This window comes from Nothoprocta perdicaria, unplaced genomic scaffold (genome assembly GCF_003342845.1).
Source record: "Nothoprocta perdicaria isolate Ctin4 unplaced genomic scaffold, notPer1 scaffold_36, whole genome shotgun sequence".
Classification (NCBI taxonomy): Eukaryota; Metazoa; Chordata; class Aves; order Tinamiformes; family Tinamidae; genus Nothoprocta; species Nothoprocta perdicaria.
In genome coordinates this window covers 3,106,909-3,126,845 of record NW_020455599.1, presented here as the reverse complement: position 1 = coordinate 3,126,845, position 19,937 = coordinate 3,106,909, and the positions used below count along the sequence as shown (strand labels likewise).

At 39.8% G+C, this 19,937-nt stretch overlaps 1 protein-coding gene across 2 annotated transcripts in view; it reads left to right on the top strand.

Moving 5' to 3' along the window:
• Window positions 1–15,622, top strand: part of CNKSR3 (CNKSR family member 3) — a 56,089-nt gene extending 40,467 nt beyond the window's left edge. Inside the window, exons 6-13 of one of the 2 annotated variants that reach the window (XM_026044374.1) lie at window positions 1,628–1,747; window positions 3,153–3,212; window positions 5,982–6,047; window positions 6,736–6,882; window positions 7,760–7,884; window positions 9,712–9,920; window positions 10,486–10,575; window positions 11,597–15,622. In XM_026044374.1, the coding sequence (XP_025900159.1) occupies window positions 1,628–1,747; window positions 3,153–3,212; window positions 5,982–6,047; window positions 6,736–6,882; window positions 7,760–7,884; window positions 9,712–9,920; window positions 10,486–10,575; window positions 11,597–11,895 (1,116 nt within the window). In that variant the 3' untranslated portion in view covers window positions 11,896–15,622. Of the gene's footprint in view, window positions 1–1,627; window positions 1,748–3,152; window positions 3,213–5,981; window positions 6,051–6,735; window positions 6,883–7,759; window positions 7,885–9,711; window positions 9,921–10,485; window positions 10,576–11,596 lie in introns of both variants that reach the window. The other variant, XM_026044373.1, reaches the window with a different exon arrangement.
• The last annotated feature ends 4,315 nt before the right edge of the window (window positions 15,623–19,937 follow it).

The following is a 19,937-nucleotide window of genomic DNA, read 5'->3' as shown; positions in this document are numbered from 1 at the left end:
AATTGCCTAAATAAGCCAGTTTGCCTGTGGTGTGCATCATGAAATATTTAGTGCCTGTATAAATTGCTACTGTGCCTTATTATGATTCTTCTAAAAGAACTATCCCGCCTATAGAATTAAAATTCTCTGTCTAATGTTACTTGAGCCTGAAACATCTAAGTTTTCAAAATCTGTTTGAAGCAGCCTTGTGACAAAATGAGGACCATAGTGGAATGCTTTTTATATTTTATAACAGTTAATCATCGCTTCCTGCTTTTGACATGAACCAGGCTGTGCTCTTTGATAAGGCCTTCCGCTAGGTCATAGATGCTTAGGAATTTAGTAGCACAATAACTAAAAATAATTTGGTCCATAAATAAAGGGACCACGTAAAAGGGAGTTTTTTGCTGCTTTCTTTTTTCCTTTTATGCACACCCACGCTGGAATAGGTATTGTTGTGTGGAATTCCCTTGTTTGAGCAGTTCCTCGTATTCACACTCGCATATTGTTTTGATTTGTTTTATTGTTGCTCTACAAATCAGATTTAAAACAAACCAAAAAGAGCGGTTGGAACTATTGTTTCCAGGGACTATTGTGGTCCCAAAGAACTGTCTTCCCCCACCAGCAGTGCTCCTTACACTCTGTATTGAAGGCAAATTCTAATCCCTTTGTGAATCATAGAATCATAGAAAGTGACTTACTTTGCTGGTTCCCAAATAGGTTATAAATAACTAGCCTACTGTGTAGTAAACCCTCCTCACCTCCCCATATACTTTTTGTAAGTTACTTTAAATGTCAGTATTGTTCCAGTTTACAACAAGATCCAAAAAAAACCACCGTGGGGCATTAGTGAAATTTCTAGGTTTAGAGAAGCCTCAGATTTTTCAAATACAGTATTTTTTTTCTAAATAATTAGCCATTCTTATGCTTAAAATTTTTGAAAGAGAAATCCCTTCTACCTTTGACTTCACTGACACTAGCAGAGAAGGTCAAAATTTGTCTTTAGTTATAATGCTGGCTTAGGACCAATTATGTCTTGGTCAAAAGGAAATACGAGCCTTGGCTGAGTAAGCATTCCAGAAGAGGTCAGTTCAGAGGCATGAAGGAGAAAAGTAATTCTGAAACCCTTAAATGCTGCATGTCTTACCTTTATGTTGTAAAACTTTGTGTGTAAATAAGTCAAATAAGTCAGTGGTCAGCAAGGTCATTTTTAATGACTCGCAGACAATTTTGTTACGAGACTATTCTTGTAGTAAAAATGAAGAACATTAGGAAAGTGTTAATAGTTGCCACAAGAAATCATGAAAGTATTTGATCATTTTAATGGGTTATGTTTGTGCCCAAGCCAAGGAAACCCAACCCCCTTTTCTGTATTATGTGTATTGAACGTTTTCTTTTCTTTTTAAACACCGGTTGTGCTGTCACCTGTCAATGAGTTGACACTAGTGGAATCAGATCTCCTGTCCTGTAGAAAGACAAGCATGCCGTAGATGAGAGCTGTAGAAATCAATCTTCTATTTCACTGATTCCTAATTTCACTGTATTAGCAAATCAAATTTTAGAGCTATTTTCCATTCCATTATTGAAAACTGAATTTGGAGGAAGCTGGAAGAAATCTTCTAAAACATTTTTTATGTTTTCATTGTAGTCGAAGACTTTAAATGGAATTTGTGATAAAGCCATCCGATCAACTACGGATCCGTTAATGAGCCAGTGTGCTTGTCTGGAGGAGGTTCACTTGACCAACATTAAACCTGGGGAGGGCCTGGTAAGAACCAATTTTGGAGGGTCCTGCTGAGCCTGGTGTCAATAGGTGCTCCTGCAAGCTGCTGCATGCAGAAGTATAGCTGTGTATTTCAGAACTGCGACTATCCTGCAGGGAATAACAAGAGGCAAGGGGGGGAAAAAACTTGAAGGATTCAATGTGAGGGCATCAGTGGTTGGGGAGGACTTTGTGCTTTTGAAGGACACATTTTTGTTTATAGCCAGTCTGTGAAGAATTGAGAGGTTTAGAGGTTTTTGTTAGCTTGAATATGAGATTTTTTAAAAATTGTTCAGTGTCTTTGTATTGTATAATATTAATATTACTGAGTGTTTTGCTCAGTGCATTCCACTCATCTGAGTCCTGGTTATGAGAACTGAAGTTAAAATCTTGACAAATATTGACAAATATGCTGTCTGGGAAATGTACGTGTTTAGAAAGTCCTGGAGGCACTTCTGATAAAGTGCATTTATATTTAAAAAAAAAAAAAAAAAGTTGAACACTCTTTAAGAGAACTTTTACAGCGTTGTTGTGCTATAGTTTTACATAAGTCACTGGATTAGACCAAATCAGTCACGCATTCTTGAAATTTTGGGTCCCTCTTTATTAATGTACAAATCACAAGAAAATAATGTCAGCTTGACTAGACTAGATAAAAAATGAGGAAGTAGTACATGGAATTGGATAGACCAATCAGCCAAATTGATCCCCTTTCCAGAGGAAATATTTCACATGTAATTATTAATAGCTTGATAGTGATCTCTGTTGTAGTGTTCATACGATCAACACTGACCCCGTCTGCATCTGCCCTTGCACTTGCATTCAGCATTACCAAGCAGAGCCACAAGTAATTAGTTCTGCTAGAGCTTTTACTGCTTACGTCAGAATTGTGGTTGGGAGATCACTTGTGTTTTGACTTGATAAGAGAAAGTGCAAAAGAACATGTATATGATCCGTAGTCTGCCTATATAAACGTGCTTTTTATGGAAGGAGCTAGTGGCTGCCTAGTAAAATCTGTAATGCTGCAGTGTGGGCAGGGTCATAAAAAAATTAAAAGTTTGTTCAAGACTGAATGCTATAAACACAGCTGAAATAGGGTTAAGGTTGCAAGCATTAAACTGCATTCTGTGTCTTAGAGATAAATGTTATATGACAGTAAAGTGAATTATAAAAAATAAGCTGTAAGATTTCAGTTGATCTCATGATTTCAAAATTTTCAATGCCTCAAATTAGAAAAACACTGAGACTTAGAATGTAATATTAGATTGCATATATTTTTTTCTGAGGGAAAGAAATGTGAATTTTTGAGGGTTTTTGATAATTCTGAGTCTGAATTATTGCATGATTGGATATATTGCATAGGTTTGTTTTTAATCCTTAAACTTGTTCTTCATTTTTCTGCTTATATTAGGGAATGTACATCAAATCAACTTATGATGGATTGCATGTAATTACTGGAACTACAGAAAACGTAAGTGAAGTTCATGTAGCTTATCTCAGACTATCTGAATATTGTTTTGATAAAGTTTAAGTGTCCACCCTTTTTTCTCTTTTTCGCTTTTCCTCCTCACTATTATATTTTTATTTTGTCTGACTGTCAGTGTATTACTGCTTTAAATACTATGGATTATGGACTTTAAAGTATGGACTTTAAATACAATGGTTTATCCAGAATTTGTAGACACTTTGTGCCTGAATGTTTTACTGTTAGTCTAATTAAAGTCAGTTCTTGTAAATGCTTGAAATTCTTCTAAATGCTTGAAGCAGTTGGTATTAGAATAGTTACTTTAATGAAATACTGCATCTGTTCTGAGAGCTTATGGTGTCTTGCTTAATTAAGTCTGGAAGTATCCATTTGCTCTCTTTTGGTAAAGGAAATTTGTCCTAATAAGAATATATAAACCTCAAAATGCTGAATTCAATAATGAGTGATGAAGTCAACAAACTGTCCAGTGACAAAATTACTGTGCAGCCTAAAAAGATGACAAAAAAGTAGGACTTTAGGAGCAGTCTACTGGAAGGAAATGGTCAGCGTGATACGCATAGCAGAATTCTTTTGCCATAGGTGGCTGCTTGTTATTAGTAGCTGATGCTTTATTCAAGGCTTCTCTGCCAAAGTTAGCTCAGTGAACCTCTGGTTGATGATTGAGGCTCGTAGATGATGCTGTGACATTGTTGGCAATGCCTCTCTGCGAGAGCAGGGAGTGAAATTAAAAGCTGCTGAGGAAAAAGAACCAGTGAGTTGAGTTGCATGCTTGGCAGCTGAAGGGGCTGGAGAGGAGTGGGTAGAAATCTATGCCTGCAGGTCATAGTGAAAACTGAAAGCTTTTATGCCAGTTTGTAATCCTGTTGGCCTGGTATAACTCAGCGTTGGATCTGAAACACAGACCCAGTCCGTTTTGAGATCAAATAAATCTGAAAGAACGTAGCACTGAGTGCTGCCAGATTCCCTGTGCGCATAGATTTTATTTTGGAGGCTGTGAGCAGAGTTGTCTTGCTTCTTGAGTGTTAACCAAAGCCCAGGACTTCAGCTTGCGTATAAATGCTAATTCTTCTTTGGGGGAGACTGTCCTCTTTGGGGGAAGAAAAACTGAGGGGGAGCTACAAATGATGTTTTTCTGACTGCACGGGATCATTTTGATCAGGCTGGACCATAGGTCCATTTTCTCTTTAGCCTTGGAATGGTATTGTAGTAGCTGTCTCCAAAAGACCCTTTATTGGAACACAGTGGAATTGCACTGAAAAGTAACAGTTGTGCACACTAAAAGGAGTGGGAAAGCCCATGCGTTTGACACCAGTCACCTGTGAGGATTCCTCATTTCAGCCTCCCTGCCTGTGTCCCGAGTTGCATTGGCTCTAAACTTTGCTCTTTCCTCTGCTCTCGGGGTGCAGTTGCAGCATCCACGGTGTTAGCTGGGCTGCGAGAGCAGCCCTCTGTCCGAGACCCCCCACCCTGCTGCTGCTGCTGATCACCCAGGGGACAGCCTGGAACAAGCACTGTTTTCCACAAGCATAACTGTGGCACACAATATTTTATAGTCTTGGCTGAATCATGTATACACAGCCCTCCACAGAGGCATTTCCTTGCAAAGGAAGCAAGAAGACAATGAAGAAATGGGGTTACTCAGGATAGCTGGAGCCTCCCTCAAATTCCCCCACGTCTTCCCTTGTTGCACAGTTTATTCCTGCAGTTCCTTCAAATAAAACTGCTGCTTCAGTTCTGAAGGGTTGGTAAGGAGGGGCAGGAGTCCTTCCTTAGTCCTGATGGCCAATTCCAGAGTCACTGGGAAGAAATGGTGGGATGGCTACCAGGTGCACAGGGGAAAATAGAGAAGTAGTTTTGGCTCTGTCCCCGTGGTTTATCCCTGTGGTTTCCTATGCTGATAGGCCTGTGCAGGTTGTGTGTTGTCAAGGCTGCTCAGGAGTGGCAGATTATGGCAGCAAAGCTGTTATTAGTAACAGCAGTAATAGCTGGTGCATGGTACCTGCTGTAGATAAGTCTAACTAAATATTGACACATGTCACTCGCCGTTCCTTCCTGATGGTTCCCCAGAGCTTGGGTTGTTTTTCACTTTTGTTTCAAGAAGAAAAGTGGTTTAGGGGTATTATTCACCATGTATGTAAGTACGTGTGATGTGGTACAAACACATTTTATTTGTTGACCTTAATGGGGGCAGATAACTTCATGTTAAAGTTGGCAGCTCTTGTTTACATTAGTAAATGGTCCAGTTTTGTGTTTTGAAGAGATTTTACTCCTGTCTTGCACATTCAAAACTTTAGTGAGTTTTTTTCTTTCTTTTTTTTTTTTTTTTTTTTTTTTTTTTGTGTTAGTATACACTTAAAAACAAAGTTTACAGAGAGTTTGTGTGTTAGGACATGTTAAGGACAGCAGTCCCCTCTTTAGTCATCCGTCTGAAACAATGGTATAAATTCCAGCTGAAGGAAAGCAAAGTTGGTCCCGTGATCTGAGTACAGTTTGGCCTGTGAGGATGTAGGCCATGTCCTTTCCTCCGCTTATTTTCAGTTCTCCCAGTATCAAAAGCAAACCATAAGTTGCATTCTTTGGCATGTGTCATTATTGGTGGATATAGCATAGCTCTTTGTAGGATGCAGTTGTATGGAGATTTTCAGTGACTCTCTTTTTGTCAAATCCACAGCCTTCAACGTAACCTGGGTTGGGGATGTGATGGGAAGGGAAAATGACTATTGAAACATATGCCTTTTGTTTTCTGCTTTGTAGTCCCCTGCTGATCGATCTCAGAAGATTCATGCTGGTGATGAAGTGATCCAGGTTAATCGGCAAACTGTGGTTAGTAATAAATTGCCTTACCAACCTTTCCATATGATCGTTTCTCTTTCCTCGGCAATTCTAAATGGATAACAGCTTTGTGACATGTGGGCCCTTCTGGTGTTTTCTGTTGAAAAAATTTTAGGGTTTTTAGCATTGTTTTCATGTCAGTTTGTACTTAGCTGCAATTTTTTTCTTAATTCTTGCAGTGTTTCATTGTGTGCATACAATATTTATTAAAATCTTCCACACTGCATTTAAGGCAGACTATAAATTGTTACATTTTTTTCAATCTACAAGAATGCAAATAAAAACAATTTAAAAAATCAAGTATTCTTCAAATAGTTCGCAGCTGGGAACTTTAATGAGTACATTTGTACTTAACACAGATAAAGCAATTTCATTCTGAGTGAACACCTGTGTTGCTCCACTTGAGCACATTCCTGCGTCCTGCTAGGACTGGACCTGAGGTATAAACAGCAGTGCCCAAAATCTGTGTTTAATCTTAAAGAACTCTCTTTTTTCAAGACAAAACAAACAAAAAACTCCCCAAAAAGGAGATTCAGAATTTTTTGTTGTTCCTTCCAATTTTGTCTTAATTGTGGGATTTTTTTTAATTTTTTTTTTTTGTCATTGGTTTCATACATAAACAGATTGACTTCCAGAAAAGCGCCACTAAATAAAAGATGTCTTTATTCTCTTCAAGGTGGGATGGCAACTGAAAAACCTGGTGGGGAAGTTGCGAGAGAATCCTGCTGGCGTTAGGCTCCTGCTTAAGAAGCGGCCCAGTGGCTCTTTCAATTTCGCTCCGGCTCCGCTGAAGAACCTGCGCTGGAAACCGCCCCTGGTGCAGGTGAAAGATTGGGCATCAGCTGTAGTGCCCGGGTGCAGGTGCCTTAGTGTTGGATCTGAAATAGAACTAGCAGAAATGCTCCCCAAGGACGTGTGTGTTAAGTGCAGCTCGAGGAGGTTTGTGAAACGGCTGTCCTCTCCACATTCTCAATAAAAGGAGGAATGTTTCTCCTTTTTCACCCAGATCATGCCCTCTTAATACACAAGGAGACTAGGTGTGTTGAGCATTTTAACTGGTTGCTCTGGCACTGGTCTTAGAACTTATCTGAAGTAAAGCTGCTGATATGTATGGAATTCATCAGCTTGGAGTAATAAATGCTTCCCCTTTTTTTCCCAAGTAGTAGAGTTTTGCAGAAGTTACTTAGGTTATTCAAGATATTTGCTCTCTTGAGTCCAGTGTAGGGTGGGGAGATTTTCAAACTATTTGCAGAAACAAGATTTGGATGTTGGGTAGGTCATAGATTAGGTAACAAGTAGTGAGGAAGTTGAAGTTCACAACTCTTAAATAACACGCCATTCCTCAAAATGGTTATATAAGGGAGCGTTGGACTTCTTACTTAACAGGAGGAAATAATCTAATTGAATCTAAACTGATTACCTGAAACTCTGGATGTCTAAAAGCGAGACAAGAATGTAATGCAATAAAACAACAATAAAATGGCAGATTTGTTCAAATGAGTAATAATATATATTTTGTGTAGCTTTGCCTACCCTGGTTATTTTACTTTGTGTAATTTGCAGTGACCATCATCATACTCCTGCCTATGCCCATGACCCAGGCACCGAGTTGTACAGAATGAGGTGCAGTGAACTATATTCAAGGGTTACAGATTGTGTGTTTAACATGGTGCACTACTTGTTGTTGTCTAACATTTCAGACCAGTCCTCTGTCAACTTCAACCCAGTCAGCAGAAAGTACCATGGACACCTCACTGAAAAAAGAGAAGCCAGCCATTTTGGATCTCTACATACCACCTCCACCAACTGTTCCATATGCTCCTCGGTATGCCGTAAACACGTACTACTGAACACAAGTCTTTTATTATACTTGGTTTTGAGCTACCTTGCTTGTTTTAGAGGTCTGTGCAAATTAGCTTAAGGAAACTGCAGATCTCATTTTCTTCTGATTGCTTAAATGCTTACATTTGTTAAAGCTTATGCTTCAATACATAAGATTGTAATAGTAGATTTCATTGTTAGAAGATTGTGTGCCATATAGATCAGAGTTGTACTGCTTCCCAAAGCAGTAATGGGTGTCATTCCTTTTTTTGTTGTGGGGTTGTCTTTTTGCTTTTATTTTTAAATCCAGCTGCACATAGCATAAAGTCATTTTTTAATGTTTTTTTTCCAGTGCTCTATTTTGACGAAGTATTAGGATAGAAAAGAATTTACACTGAATTATTATGCATGTAAATTATAAAACACAGGAATGTTCTCACTAAAGGGAAGGGAGAGTCAATTCATTCGGTTTTATATTTTTCCAGCAATGTCAACTATAAAAAAGCAGACCTGTATGTACAGGAGGGAGATGTAATGGTATGGCTAGCTTGTGTTTGCTCTCAAGTCTTTGCTCACAGATGCTAGAGACTTGAGGAGACCAAAGGCCAAAAGGGTTTCCAGGGAGAGGATACTTCCTGAACTGCCCTGGCACATCAACTACATAGCTCAAGACAAAAACTTGACTCCCTTTTGCAAAAAGGCTCATGTGGGAAGAATGGTCACTTCCACGGATCTAACACCTCATATTGCACCAGAGATACTTCAGGGAAGTCTGGTGGATCTCCAGAGTAGGATAACTTCGCCATAATAGGGCCTACCTTAATTGCTCTCTGTTTTTCATGTTTATGCATGAGAAACACTTTGGATGCCCATTTTTTAAAAATCAAGTTAGTTAAAATACATACATTTATAGAAACCTAGCATCCATCTTACTGCTGGCATCAATAGGTGTCTTCCCATCCCAAGACACAGTCTCCACATGGTGGTGTAGTAGAGCTCTCCAGTTAACATATGGTTCAGGTGTAGCTTTACTGTGTATGTACTGAGTTGGAATAATGGTCTTGATGGAGAGCTAGAAAAAAATGTATGTGTTGGCCAGGTGAGTGTTGCGAATATTGGGATCTGTGTATGGTCAAGAGTCAGTTGCTGGTTTTTGTCAAACTTGGTTGATGCCTGCTTCAAGCAGTAAGATGAACATGCAGAAGCACATACAGAGGAGTGGGGAAAATGGGATAAATCTGAACTAAGAAGGTGTTTCTCTTCTAGAGGTAGTAACAAGTACTGGTTCTGAAAATAGCAGTTGCTGACCACTGAGAATGAGTGTTTGTTCTAGGAAGGGAGTTCCTGCAGAAATAGCTCAAAAATGTTTATATACATTTGGGCTGAAAAGCCCAGGCCCTAATATGGAGGTGATAATGTGCCCATGACAAACAGATGGATAAATCCTTCTATACACTCCCATTAGGAATGTGTACCTAGCAATTACAGCTTTGACATCTTTAGGACTGGAAGGCTTGTCATTCCACAACAGCTTTTTTGAGATTGGTACATATACTTCTGAACTTCTCCATTACATTGCCATGACATTACTGGCTTATTTAAGAGGTGTGTGAGTGTGACAGGGTAGCTTTCTATTCTCCTTGATAAATACATTTAATGAAGTCTTCCATCACCTGACGTTGCTTTCCTCTTCAGCTTTTGTTCAGTTTGTTTGCAGAACAATGGCAGCTGGGGAAGAGCATGACTGAAAGCTTAGAAATCCCTTTCAAGCATGCACATATGTATAGCGTGAAAACCTTTGGTCACTAATTGAAGTAAAATTTCGTTGCAGAGATGAAAAGGGGAGTTTTGTTTATGGAGGAGGCAGCAAACCCAGTCAGCCACTATGTGGGTCCAAGGGTGCCGAATCTCCGAATTCTTTTCTGGATCAGGAAAGTCGAAGGAGAAGATTTACTATTGCTGATTCTGATCAATTGCCTGGATATCGTGTAGAAGCAAATATAGTACCAACCAGAATGAGAGAAAAAACACAGTCCTATGGTGAGTTCATTTCTCTTCCATTATTGCTATTCTAACTCTAAAATATGTCATTTAGTTAGAAGATTTGGCATGAGAAAAATGCTTACTGGACTAGTTGAACATTGGGAGTAGTCATGTGGGAAGTGTAAGCATGAATTAAATTGTACATCTGAAATAATTTCACGTAAACACTAATTCTTTAATGAATGTCATTCAGCCGAGCTCTGATGCCACAGTTGTCCATTTCTGTGTGTACTTTTCTGTGAAGTCTGAGTTATAAATTATGGTCATTGTTAGTTCATTGTATGGTTCATTGGAGTTAGAGATGAGCAAGATCTTGCCTGTTCAATCTCAATACGACATGGCCTTGTTTCACCAGTCATTGTGTCTTGAAATAGTTTAGGGCCTTGGTTTCATTTTGTTTTGTGTGTTTTGGGGGTTTTGTTTTGTTTTTCTCTGAGTTTAACTCCTTATTGCTGTATCTCTCTCCTTGTTTATTATATATGATATTTAGATTTAAATATTTAAATGAAGACTTACCAAATTTAGCTCAGTTTTCTCATAACCTTCTTCACGTTGCCTTTAGGAAAACCTCGTCCCCTCTCAATGCCTGCTGATGGGAGCTGGATAGCAGCTGCGGAACCTTTCTCAAGGCCCCGAGTACCAGGGAGAAAAGGCAAGATTTAGACCTCGCCCCCCTTTCTCTGTCCTTCCCAAGTCTATTGGATTCAACTAAATGTAAATGTTTAAGAGTGAAGAATTGGATTAGTGTTTGCAGATTGCTGAACTAATCCAGGATCCTTTTTTTGTTGTAGTTGTTGTTGTAACCATGATAGGATTGATTTTTATTTTAATCTGTTTTAAAATTCATGCAAGTGTTAAAAGTAAACTGGTGTGACTCGGGTAGTTCTGAGCTTGCCTCTTCATGTGACACATTTTTACCGTTTTGCTTTGTGCAGATTCTCTTTCCCTCTTCCCTTTCTCTTCTGTGTTTAATATTCATCATGAAACCTTTTATTTTATCTATCTTTGCTTGGTCTGCCATGGAGGTTGTTGTAGAAGCACATTGATTTTCAGAAGTAAAATGCTGAGCATTATTCCAATGTTGCTGAAGTTTTTTGATTCAGGACAAAGGTCCATCTAGCCTGGTGGTATGTCCCTAACAGCAGCCAAAAGCAGGTGCCTTTAAATAAATGAATAAATAGATACAGAGACGGGGACAGAGCAAGCATAGCAAATCAGTGATCAAAAGCCAGGAAAGTACTCACATCTTTATTTGCAAAACTGGTATCTGTCATCCAAAGTAATATTGTAGCTTTTAGGGTAATCACAAGTCATGTGCAGACGAACTCTGGTCCATCAGCAGCTTGAAGGCAGCATGCAACAAGGAGGTCTATTAGTTGTGACTCATGATAATGACTTGTAAGGAAGTCATCTCTACCAGCAGTTTTGGTGTATATGAATCTGAAATTTGACTGTCAGATGTTATCTTCTGTATGAATGTGTTTTGTTTTTTACCTAAAAAATGCAAATTTATTGACAGCTGCCCATGTCCAATGTTATAAAAGGTAGCTAGAGTCCGAGAAGTGCCATTAGAAACACTGAAGGGTTTTGGCAATAAGAACATAAAAATATTAATGGAACAATGGATTTCCTTGAAGCCAACAGTATTTTTTTTTCCTTTCTGCTTTCGACAGGTGAAGATGTCCTGTGTAGATACTTCAGTAACGAAAGAATACCCCCAATCATTGAAGAAAGCCCCTCATCACAGCATCCCATTCCAAGGCCAATGTCTGAAAAGCATTTGGTGAGAGGAACAGATTATATTCGAGGCAGCAGATGTTTTATGAATACAGACCTCCACAACAGTGCAACAATTCCTTTTCAAGAAGAAGGCTCTAAAAAAACTTCTGTTACATCATCCACAAAATCTTCCTCTGCAGAGCCCTCACTGTTGGTCAGCTGGATCACAAGACTTAAGTTGTTGACTCACTGACTATTGTTCAGAGAACCGTTACAAGTGCCTTTGTTCATCAGTCAGACTTCTCTGCTTTTCAACTTAACCAATGCCTAGTGACTAATGTGATGTTCTTTTCCTGGAGAATTCTACATCTTTCCATTTTCTTTGTGATTTTTGATGGATCAGAGAGGGTTTTGTAGTGCTAGGGGAGAAGAAAAGATAAGGATTAGGTTCTTCCTGCCCAAAAGTGGGAGGCAATTGTTCCCCTGAGAATGAGTCAAATCCCAGTGATGTAGAGGCCACATCTGACCTGAAATCTGCCTCACTATTCAGAAGAAATCACTGCATTACAGTCAAGGCCAGTGGCACTTCATTTGTCTGCCTGCCCAGAGTGCAGGGTTTGCACAAAAGGCAAGCATTGATTTAAACACAGCAAGTACTGCATGAGATTCAGCCTTGTAAGGAGGAAGTGGTAGTATTTTTCTTTCTCTGATATCCAGAGACTTGGATTACAAACCAGGTTGTATTAAGATTCCCTTTTTACTGAAGTCACAGTACAAGTAAATTGCACTGAACAGCATTGCAGTGCTCATCCATAAAGATACATGGATTGCTACAACAGGTCAAGGAGATGCATCTGTAGAAGTGGTAAAAATATATTTTTCCTTAAATGTTTAAGAATGATTTGCTGTTAACCAAAGTTACCTTATAAAGACAGTCCTGTTGGACTTGTGGGAAGTTTTACAGTGGTTCAATTTTTGAATGATGTGTTATTTTTACAAAAACTATGTGCTATGATACATTACAATTGTAAGATGTCTTGCTATTTTCTATATAGCTGAAGTTTTTAGCCCTCCAGAATTTTAAAGTAGCATTGGGTATTTTGGGAGGAAAATAAAACTTGTTTTAAAAAAAGAAGATATTAAAGAGGTATTGTTTAAAAATGTATATAAGTTTGTTAGTATGCCAACAGTTGTGTTTAAAGTAATTTAAATGTTAAATATAGTTGTATATATATTTTTTACTCTCACGCAGATACAGTTTGTACCTTCCTGTCTGCAGTCCTGGGCACAAATTAGTCAAACGAAAAGAAAAAACTACTTTGTATTCCCCATTGTTTTCAAGACTAAATATTTTCATAGGTGATGCATTGCCTTTACTCCTTTGCTCTTGTTGAGGAAGATTTAAAAAAAAAAATCTTCATTCAATAAATGGTGAAGAAAGGGGAAGGTTTGGACAGTGGCACTGTGAGTAGGGCAGGAATTCTGTGTGATAGCACTAGTATTAAAAATAAACCCTGGTTTGGGCTGTGGAGCTGCAAACATTTGGTGCTACAGCAGGTTTATGTCATTGTGTTGCAGCCCTGTTGAGGGGGGACACTAAGTTCAGTTCAGTATTAATCGTGTTTGATAGCGACTAAGCTACTGCGGTAAGTGGGAGCTGGTTTTGGCATTTTTGGTCAAAGCTCACTATAGCAGGACTGTAGTAGGACTATAGTGAGCTTTGTAGTACTTTGCACGTCGTCTTGTGCGAACTCCCTGCACCCACAGACGTGGCACTTGGTCGCAGAGACATGGCCAAAGACAGCTGTAGGTTTGCAGAGGCTTGGTCCTGCCTCGGAGAAGGGGGCTGAGACCATGAATCTGCTCTTGTTCTTTTAGGTTGCACCCAGGTACATTTTTAAGACATGGAAGCTCAGGATTGATTCCATTGTTCTACTAAGTTCCCTTGAAGTTTGATGTAATAATGATAGAAGCTTGCCTTAATTTAACAGATAACTTGAAATCACTGCAGCCGTGAGAAAGGAGGAGGTCTGGCCACAAAAGCCGTGTTCCTGTATACTGTAAAGTTAGTGCACTCTTGTAAGCTATCTTGAACTCCTTAAAATTTTTGTCACCAACTATCACTTACTGCACACTGTAAGCTACAGACCTTCTTATGTAATGCATGGTACGTAGGAGCCCTCCTTGGGGAAGCTGATATTCTGCTGACCTCAGGAAAAAAAAATCACCCTTAGATTATCAGAAATTTTCTAGTATCTGTTCTCAGTAATGACAGGCTATTCTGTGTTACAATATCAGTTGCAGGTCACAGTGATACTGGGATCTGTCCCGCTCTCCTTTGCTTCCTTGCTTTCCTTTTCTCCCTTTGTTTTTTGAAACATGAGATGAGCAGACTGGGAACAATCTACTCTAGTATCTAGAAACTTAGAGCATTTTGCTTCCTGTGCTTATGACATGGATAAAAAAATAAAACAAAACAAATGTATCAAGCAAGCTCAAAAGAGCAATAAGAGCTGTAACTTAAGGTGAATTAAACACTATACCCCTATAGCCCTGTAGGCTCTCTGACCTATATAAGTTGATTTTCTCCGAAATGTCTGCTTCTTTAAAGAAAGACCTAACCTGATGTAGGGGATAGCTGCTAAGATGCTGGCTGGAAGAGTCTATGGGCTATGTGGATATGACTTTGTCTTTTTCACGAGAGGAAGCAAACAAAAGAAGGGCAAATATCCATATAAGACAAAATCTTGTAAATTGAGTTAAGCTCAAGGAGCGGTAGCTGTTCCCCCCTGTTCATATGGGGAGGAGAGGAAGTTTGAGGAACTTGGGAGAGTCTGCAACAACTCGGCCATCTGCAGCTCCAGCTCTCTCCAAGGGACAACTGCTGTTCCTTAGGCTTCCTCTGACCCAGATAATTCATGAGCAGTATGGAAAACTCTATGCTGCCTAGTCATGATCCTTTACTTTGCTGGCTGAAGGAAAGGTGAAGAGAGCAGCAGGTAGCACAAGAAGCCCAGCTTCACCCCTTCAGGGATTTTGGCAGCTGCTTTGCTAATCCAAGTGTCATGCCAAAGCTGCTGTCCTCCAGCCCATTAAACCTCGTGCTATATGGACTGGTTGTGTACAGCTCTAGAGGTGACCACTGAGCCAGGGTGTTTCACTCATGTATTCTCAAATAATGTGCAAATGATCTCCTTACAAAGGAAGGAAGCATGGAATCCTGATTTTCTTCTGTTACAGAACAGCCATAGTACTAGAAAGGTCTTTTCAGGAGAGCTGCAGTAGTAGGTGGTGGATCAGGCTCTGGTTTGGATACAGGCTCAACGTTGCTGCTGGACAACAGTGCAGTTGGTTGAATAAGCCTCTGCAGACACGTAGGTCACTTGATAGAAGTGCTACATTTTATTTTCAAAGCAGCATTGAGACCCCCTGACTGCATGAACACTAGTGAGGGGGAAATTAAAAGTACCAGTGCAGGAAGATGCAAAGAACTAGTAGAAAGCAGGTCTTTAAGAGCAGATGTTACCTTGCTTTAAGAAAAGTGTTCTACCAAAACTGTTTTCTTCCCCGTGTGACCTCCTTTCCCTAGCAAGGAATAAAGACCCCAACTTGTTGTGTCCCTGTGCACAGTGTTCAGTGTTCACTCTTAGCCGGCTAAAGCTGAGCAAATAGCAGCATGGCACATGTACCACTGCTGCTCTGGGAAAGTGCTCTGCTTGGTTTGGAAGTGTGGTTTAAAATGCAGGAGAGATCAGTAGCAGTGAATGTCACACTACTGCTGAGTAGGGCTTATAACTGTTTCTACTAGAAATTCTCATGTATGGAGAAGCATTAAACATTCAACTTTGACATTTTTCTTCATTTTAATCTCATTTGGAGAGGGTGGAAATCTGTTCTGTGTGAACTGGTTTCTGCCCATCTCCTCTCTCTCATCTTAATTAAAAAGTGAGGGGAAACTTCGGAAATCCCAAAGACTCTGCTCTGTGTAGTGCATGAAGAGTGAGCAAGGGTGGTCCATAGTTCAGGAAAATAAAGACAAACAAGTTAGAAACTGCTGTTTTGTGTAACCTTGACTTTTGTCTTGGTGTGGTAGGTGCTTATGTTGGTGATAAATGCTCTTCCTATTTTTTTTCTTCCCCCTGCCCCAATGAATACAACATATGTATCCCAATATCCTGGCATGGTATAGCACAGTACTTGCATAGTGAGTGTCCTAGCATGGTGGCAAAAAAAAAACTGTTTATGGGAAAAGATTACTCAAACCCCACCTTTCATTGCCACTTTTGCTTATGGATATATTTCAGGAATGTGCATGCCAAAAATGCTGAGCAGGTATTTATTTTTGCCCACACGGTATTTGCAAGCTAGAAGCTTGGGTGTTCCCTTATATAACCATGGCAAGAAAATATTATTCTAGATTATAATGTGCAGGAGATAATAAGGTATAAAAAGTCACCCAGATGGCTTGTGACCGCATTCAGCATAATTTGTAAAACCATGTGTATCTTCCAACATGGACATTGAGACTGGTCTTTATTCGAGTGCAGGATGACCAACAGAGGGAGGTGCAGATTATTGTGAGTTTTAGATTAATTTTATACTAATAAATAAACTCATAACATTTTTCTCCACCTCTTTCTCCACCAAACAGAGCTCTTTTTAGAAACTATGTTGTGTATAAACTGGGCACTCACTAGAAGTAAGCAGAGAAGAGCAAACCAGGAAGAGGATAGTGAGGTTGGTTGGTGTCATAGTTGGAGTAATTAATTTTCCTTTTCAGGATTTTTTTTTTTTTTTTTGGCCAGTTTTTAGGAACTATTTTATCAGGTAGTGAACAGCTGCTCTTCACAAATCATGCTATTCGCACAGCCACATCCTGGGTAGTCCAAATTTCCCCCCTTATTAGGCTTTAATATAGCCTTTGATGGAAAAACAACTTTTTTTTTTCTCCTCCTTCCTGTGGACTTTTCTTCCTCTGGAGCTTTTCGGTGTTCATAAATCACTTTTCTGGGGTTTCCTTGCAGCAGGTGGGCAGCGGGGCTCCTGTGTTCCTGAGCGCATAGAACTGTCTTTGCCCACAGGGTTGGTGTCTGACACGGGAGCCGGTGCTGGCTTCACCCCGTGTGGTTTCTGCACCTATCTAAATGCAGCAGTGCTTTTCCTCTACCTTGGCTCCTACTGTAACAGCTAGTGTGACTCCTTTTTTGAAATGCTTTTGCTCTTTTGAAAAAGAACTGCCGGGTCTTTGGGTTAAACTGACTTTGTCCTGCTGTAACCTAAAACTGTATGACTTCTTTCTTTGGTCTGAATTTGTACTTGCTGCCCTAATAAAGCTCCCACTTGAAGATCTGGGTCATCACCTAGAAATGCTTTTGTCAACTTGGTGGGCCTTCAGGTTTATATAATGGGCAAGAGCTCTTGTGAAAGCTGCAGGCTCCAGTGCAGGAAAAGCACTCTGAAAACCTTCAGTTTGGAGAAGGAAGGGGGAAGAGCAGGGCTCATCTCCATGTGGGGGTCTGGGTTCTGTCGAACACTGTTCCAGCAACATAGCAGAAGCTCTGCAGATGAACAAAACCCCACACAAGTGCTCAGTGCCCGTTTGTTTGGCTTCTCCGTTTGTGTGGTGTTGAAGTACGAAACAAGGGCAGTCATTCAAAGCAGTTATAAATAGCTCCGCGCATGACAGTTGAGCCGCAAGATGCATGACAAAGGCAGTCAAGAGCCCCTGTTAATGTATAATTTCACCCAAATCCACTGCCTACGCTGCTGCTGTATTGATTTAAAATAGCAACCCCTCTTCACGGTGTTACTTGCGCAATGGGAACTCAGTCCTTTGGCAAGCGCATACCCAATCGTTTTAACTTCTTTCAGTGACTCTTGGCTGTCCCGAGTAACTTCCCACAGGGCCTCCCTCACAGAGTGCTCCAAAAGATGAGTTAGTTTGGTTTACTCTGGGCTCGGTCCAGAAGTGGAAATTTGAATTTAGTAATAATATTGCTGGCCCAATATCATTTGAATAGGATCATGATTTTTTTTTTGTAGGCTAAATATGAAACAGGCAGAATTTGTCTGTCACACATACTTGGGTAGAAGGAAGAAAAATGACGATTACATTGGAGTGGAGGAAAAAAACAGACCTTTGGGTGTCCTCCAGTTCCTGCCAGTGGGAGAAATGTGTTTGTTTTAGCATGACATAGAATAGATGTAAACATTTCTCTTCAAACCTCCCTGTGTGGCCACCTCGGTTGTTGTTCAGGATAATGTAAGCCACTGACTTTTTTCCCCCCCTAAGTGGTTATGGAATCAAACTAATGCATTCTTTGGGAAGAGGGAGAAGATACCTATTTTTAGGTACTTATGTGGTTTGCTCGTGGGATGTAGTGATTGAAGAATTAACCATAAAAATGGTATTTGCTGATTTACTGGGAAAATCCCCATGGTTAGCTCACAATTGCAATCTCTGATGAGGATAAAAGCTCCCCACGCATGGCAACAGTTTGAATCAGACGACATCTAAAATCAACTTGCAATTCCACTTTAAGCAGTTTGGGTCTGTTTGTGTAAGTGTGGCCTTCCTTCAAGGTTGGTCTTTGGGAGCAAGAATTACCAGAACACAAGTGCAGAGCGACCCTGAAGAGGTGCCGATGAAGAACACGGTGCTGCTGGGCTGCACTCACGGCCAGGTGTTTAGATGTGCTCTGGAGGTGCTGTTGCAGGTAATAAGTTGTAGGGCCTCGTGACAAAAACTTGCAAAGTTTTTTTGTTTGGAAAATATTTACCAAGAACCACGAAAAATGCTACACTGCAAGCTGATAGGAATATTTAATGGGCTTTCCAAGTAACTGCATGCTTTTCAATGGTATTTGTTAACATGTTTTCCTCCTCTTTTACCCCCACTGGCTGTTTTTAGTACAAATATTTCTAAGGAAACCCCCATGTATTTCCAGTAAAAGGAGTGATACTGACAGTCACAAGCCTTAAAGGTTCATCTGTAAACTGGAAATCAGGAACAAAAACAAAACTCAAAAAATAACTTGTCTAAGGACTTTAACCCCGGTGATCAACAGAATCTTAGTAGTTTCATCTTGGACCATTTAATTTGGTTTCAAAAGATTTTTCCCAACCATAGCACATCTGTAGCTCAGACAGTCCTCCCCAAGCATGTCCCACTGAACGTTGAAGGTTCTGGTGAAGAAAGGGCTCTTGACCATTTGCTTCTGATAGGAAGTTGGCATAACTGTATGATGATAAAATAATTCATCTCCAAAGCATTATTTCTCTTTCCTTATTTTCTTTGCTGCTCTTTTCTTCCCTGCAGTAAGGCCAAGGGCCTACTGTCCAGGAATTTACTGCATAAACAAATACAGCTATAAAATTACAAATTTTAAAGCACTATCTAGTTTGTTTTATTGTCAAGATAATATTGGACAGATCTCTTCAGTAAAAATAGTGCTGCCTGCAGGACAGATATTTCAAGCTCTTGATTCATCTATAAGTTCCTCTCTATTTAATAAACTGTCAGCTTAGGCTCTTTGAAGCTGTTGAGACCACCCTGGGCTGTATTTGGCCATTTAGCTTCAAACATGTTGATCTCTTATCACTTTAGAGGAAGAAAGATCTGCTTTTTCTCCTAGTTGTGTGTACGTCTGGACTTGCAGCTCCTCTTGGAGAGAAGAGTTGTCTCATGGTCCTCTCCTCCTCCGTTTGTAGCCTGTTTCTCTTCTGCTGTCTACTCATTTACTTGGCAGTAGTGAGAGCATAAAAGGCAAATTGGAGGCTCTGTGAGGACAGCAGTCCCTCTCCTTCCGCCACGTGGTAATTGCTGGTGTGCTGGACTTGCTGATGGGAAAAACTGGGAGCTCCAAAGATGCCCAGAGAATTTATTTGCAGGACTAAACACAAGACCCTGTAATTTGCCTCAGGAAATTTCCTAATTTTGTATGTGCTCTTTTAACTTGCACTTCTTATCTCTGCAATTTAATTTCTTTAGCATTTGAAACTTCAATCAGATTTGGTGGGAAAACTTCATGAGAAGCTTCGTAAAAGATCTCTGATTTAGCTGTAAAAATATAAATTTGGTAAGTTTTCAGTTGCAGAGTAGACAAGTAGTCTTTCAGCTAGTTTTTAGAAATAATAAACTCAAAGATAGGAAATACAGATCTTTAGGACTGAGTCAATCACCCAGTTATTTCCCATCATGGAATGCTTTTCTAGCATTCTAGCATGTTGATAAAAAGTAGCATTAATCAGCTCCTGCTGACTTCCTTTTTTTTTTTTTTTTTTTTTTTTTTTTTT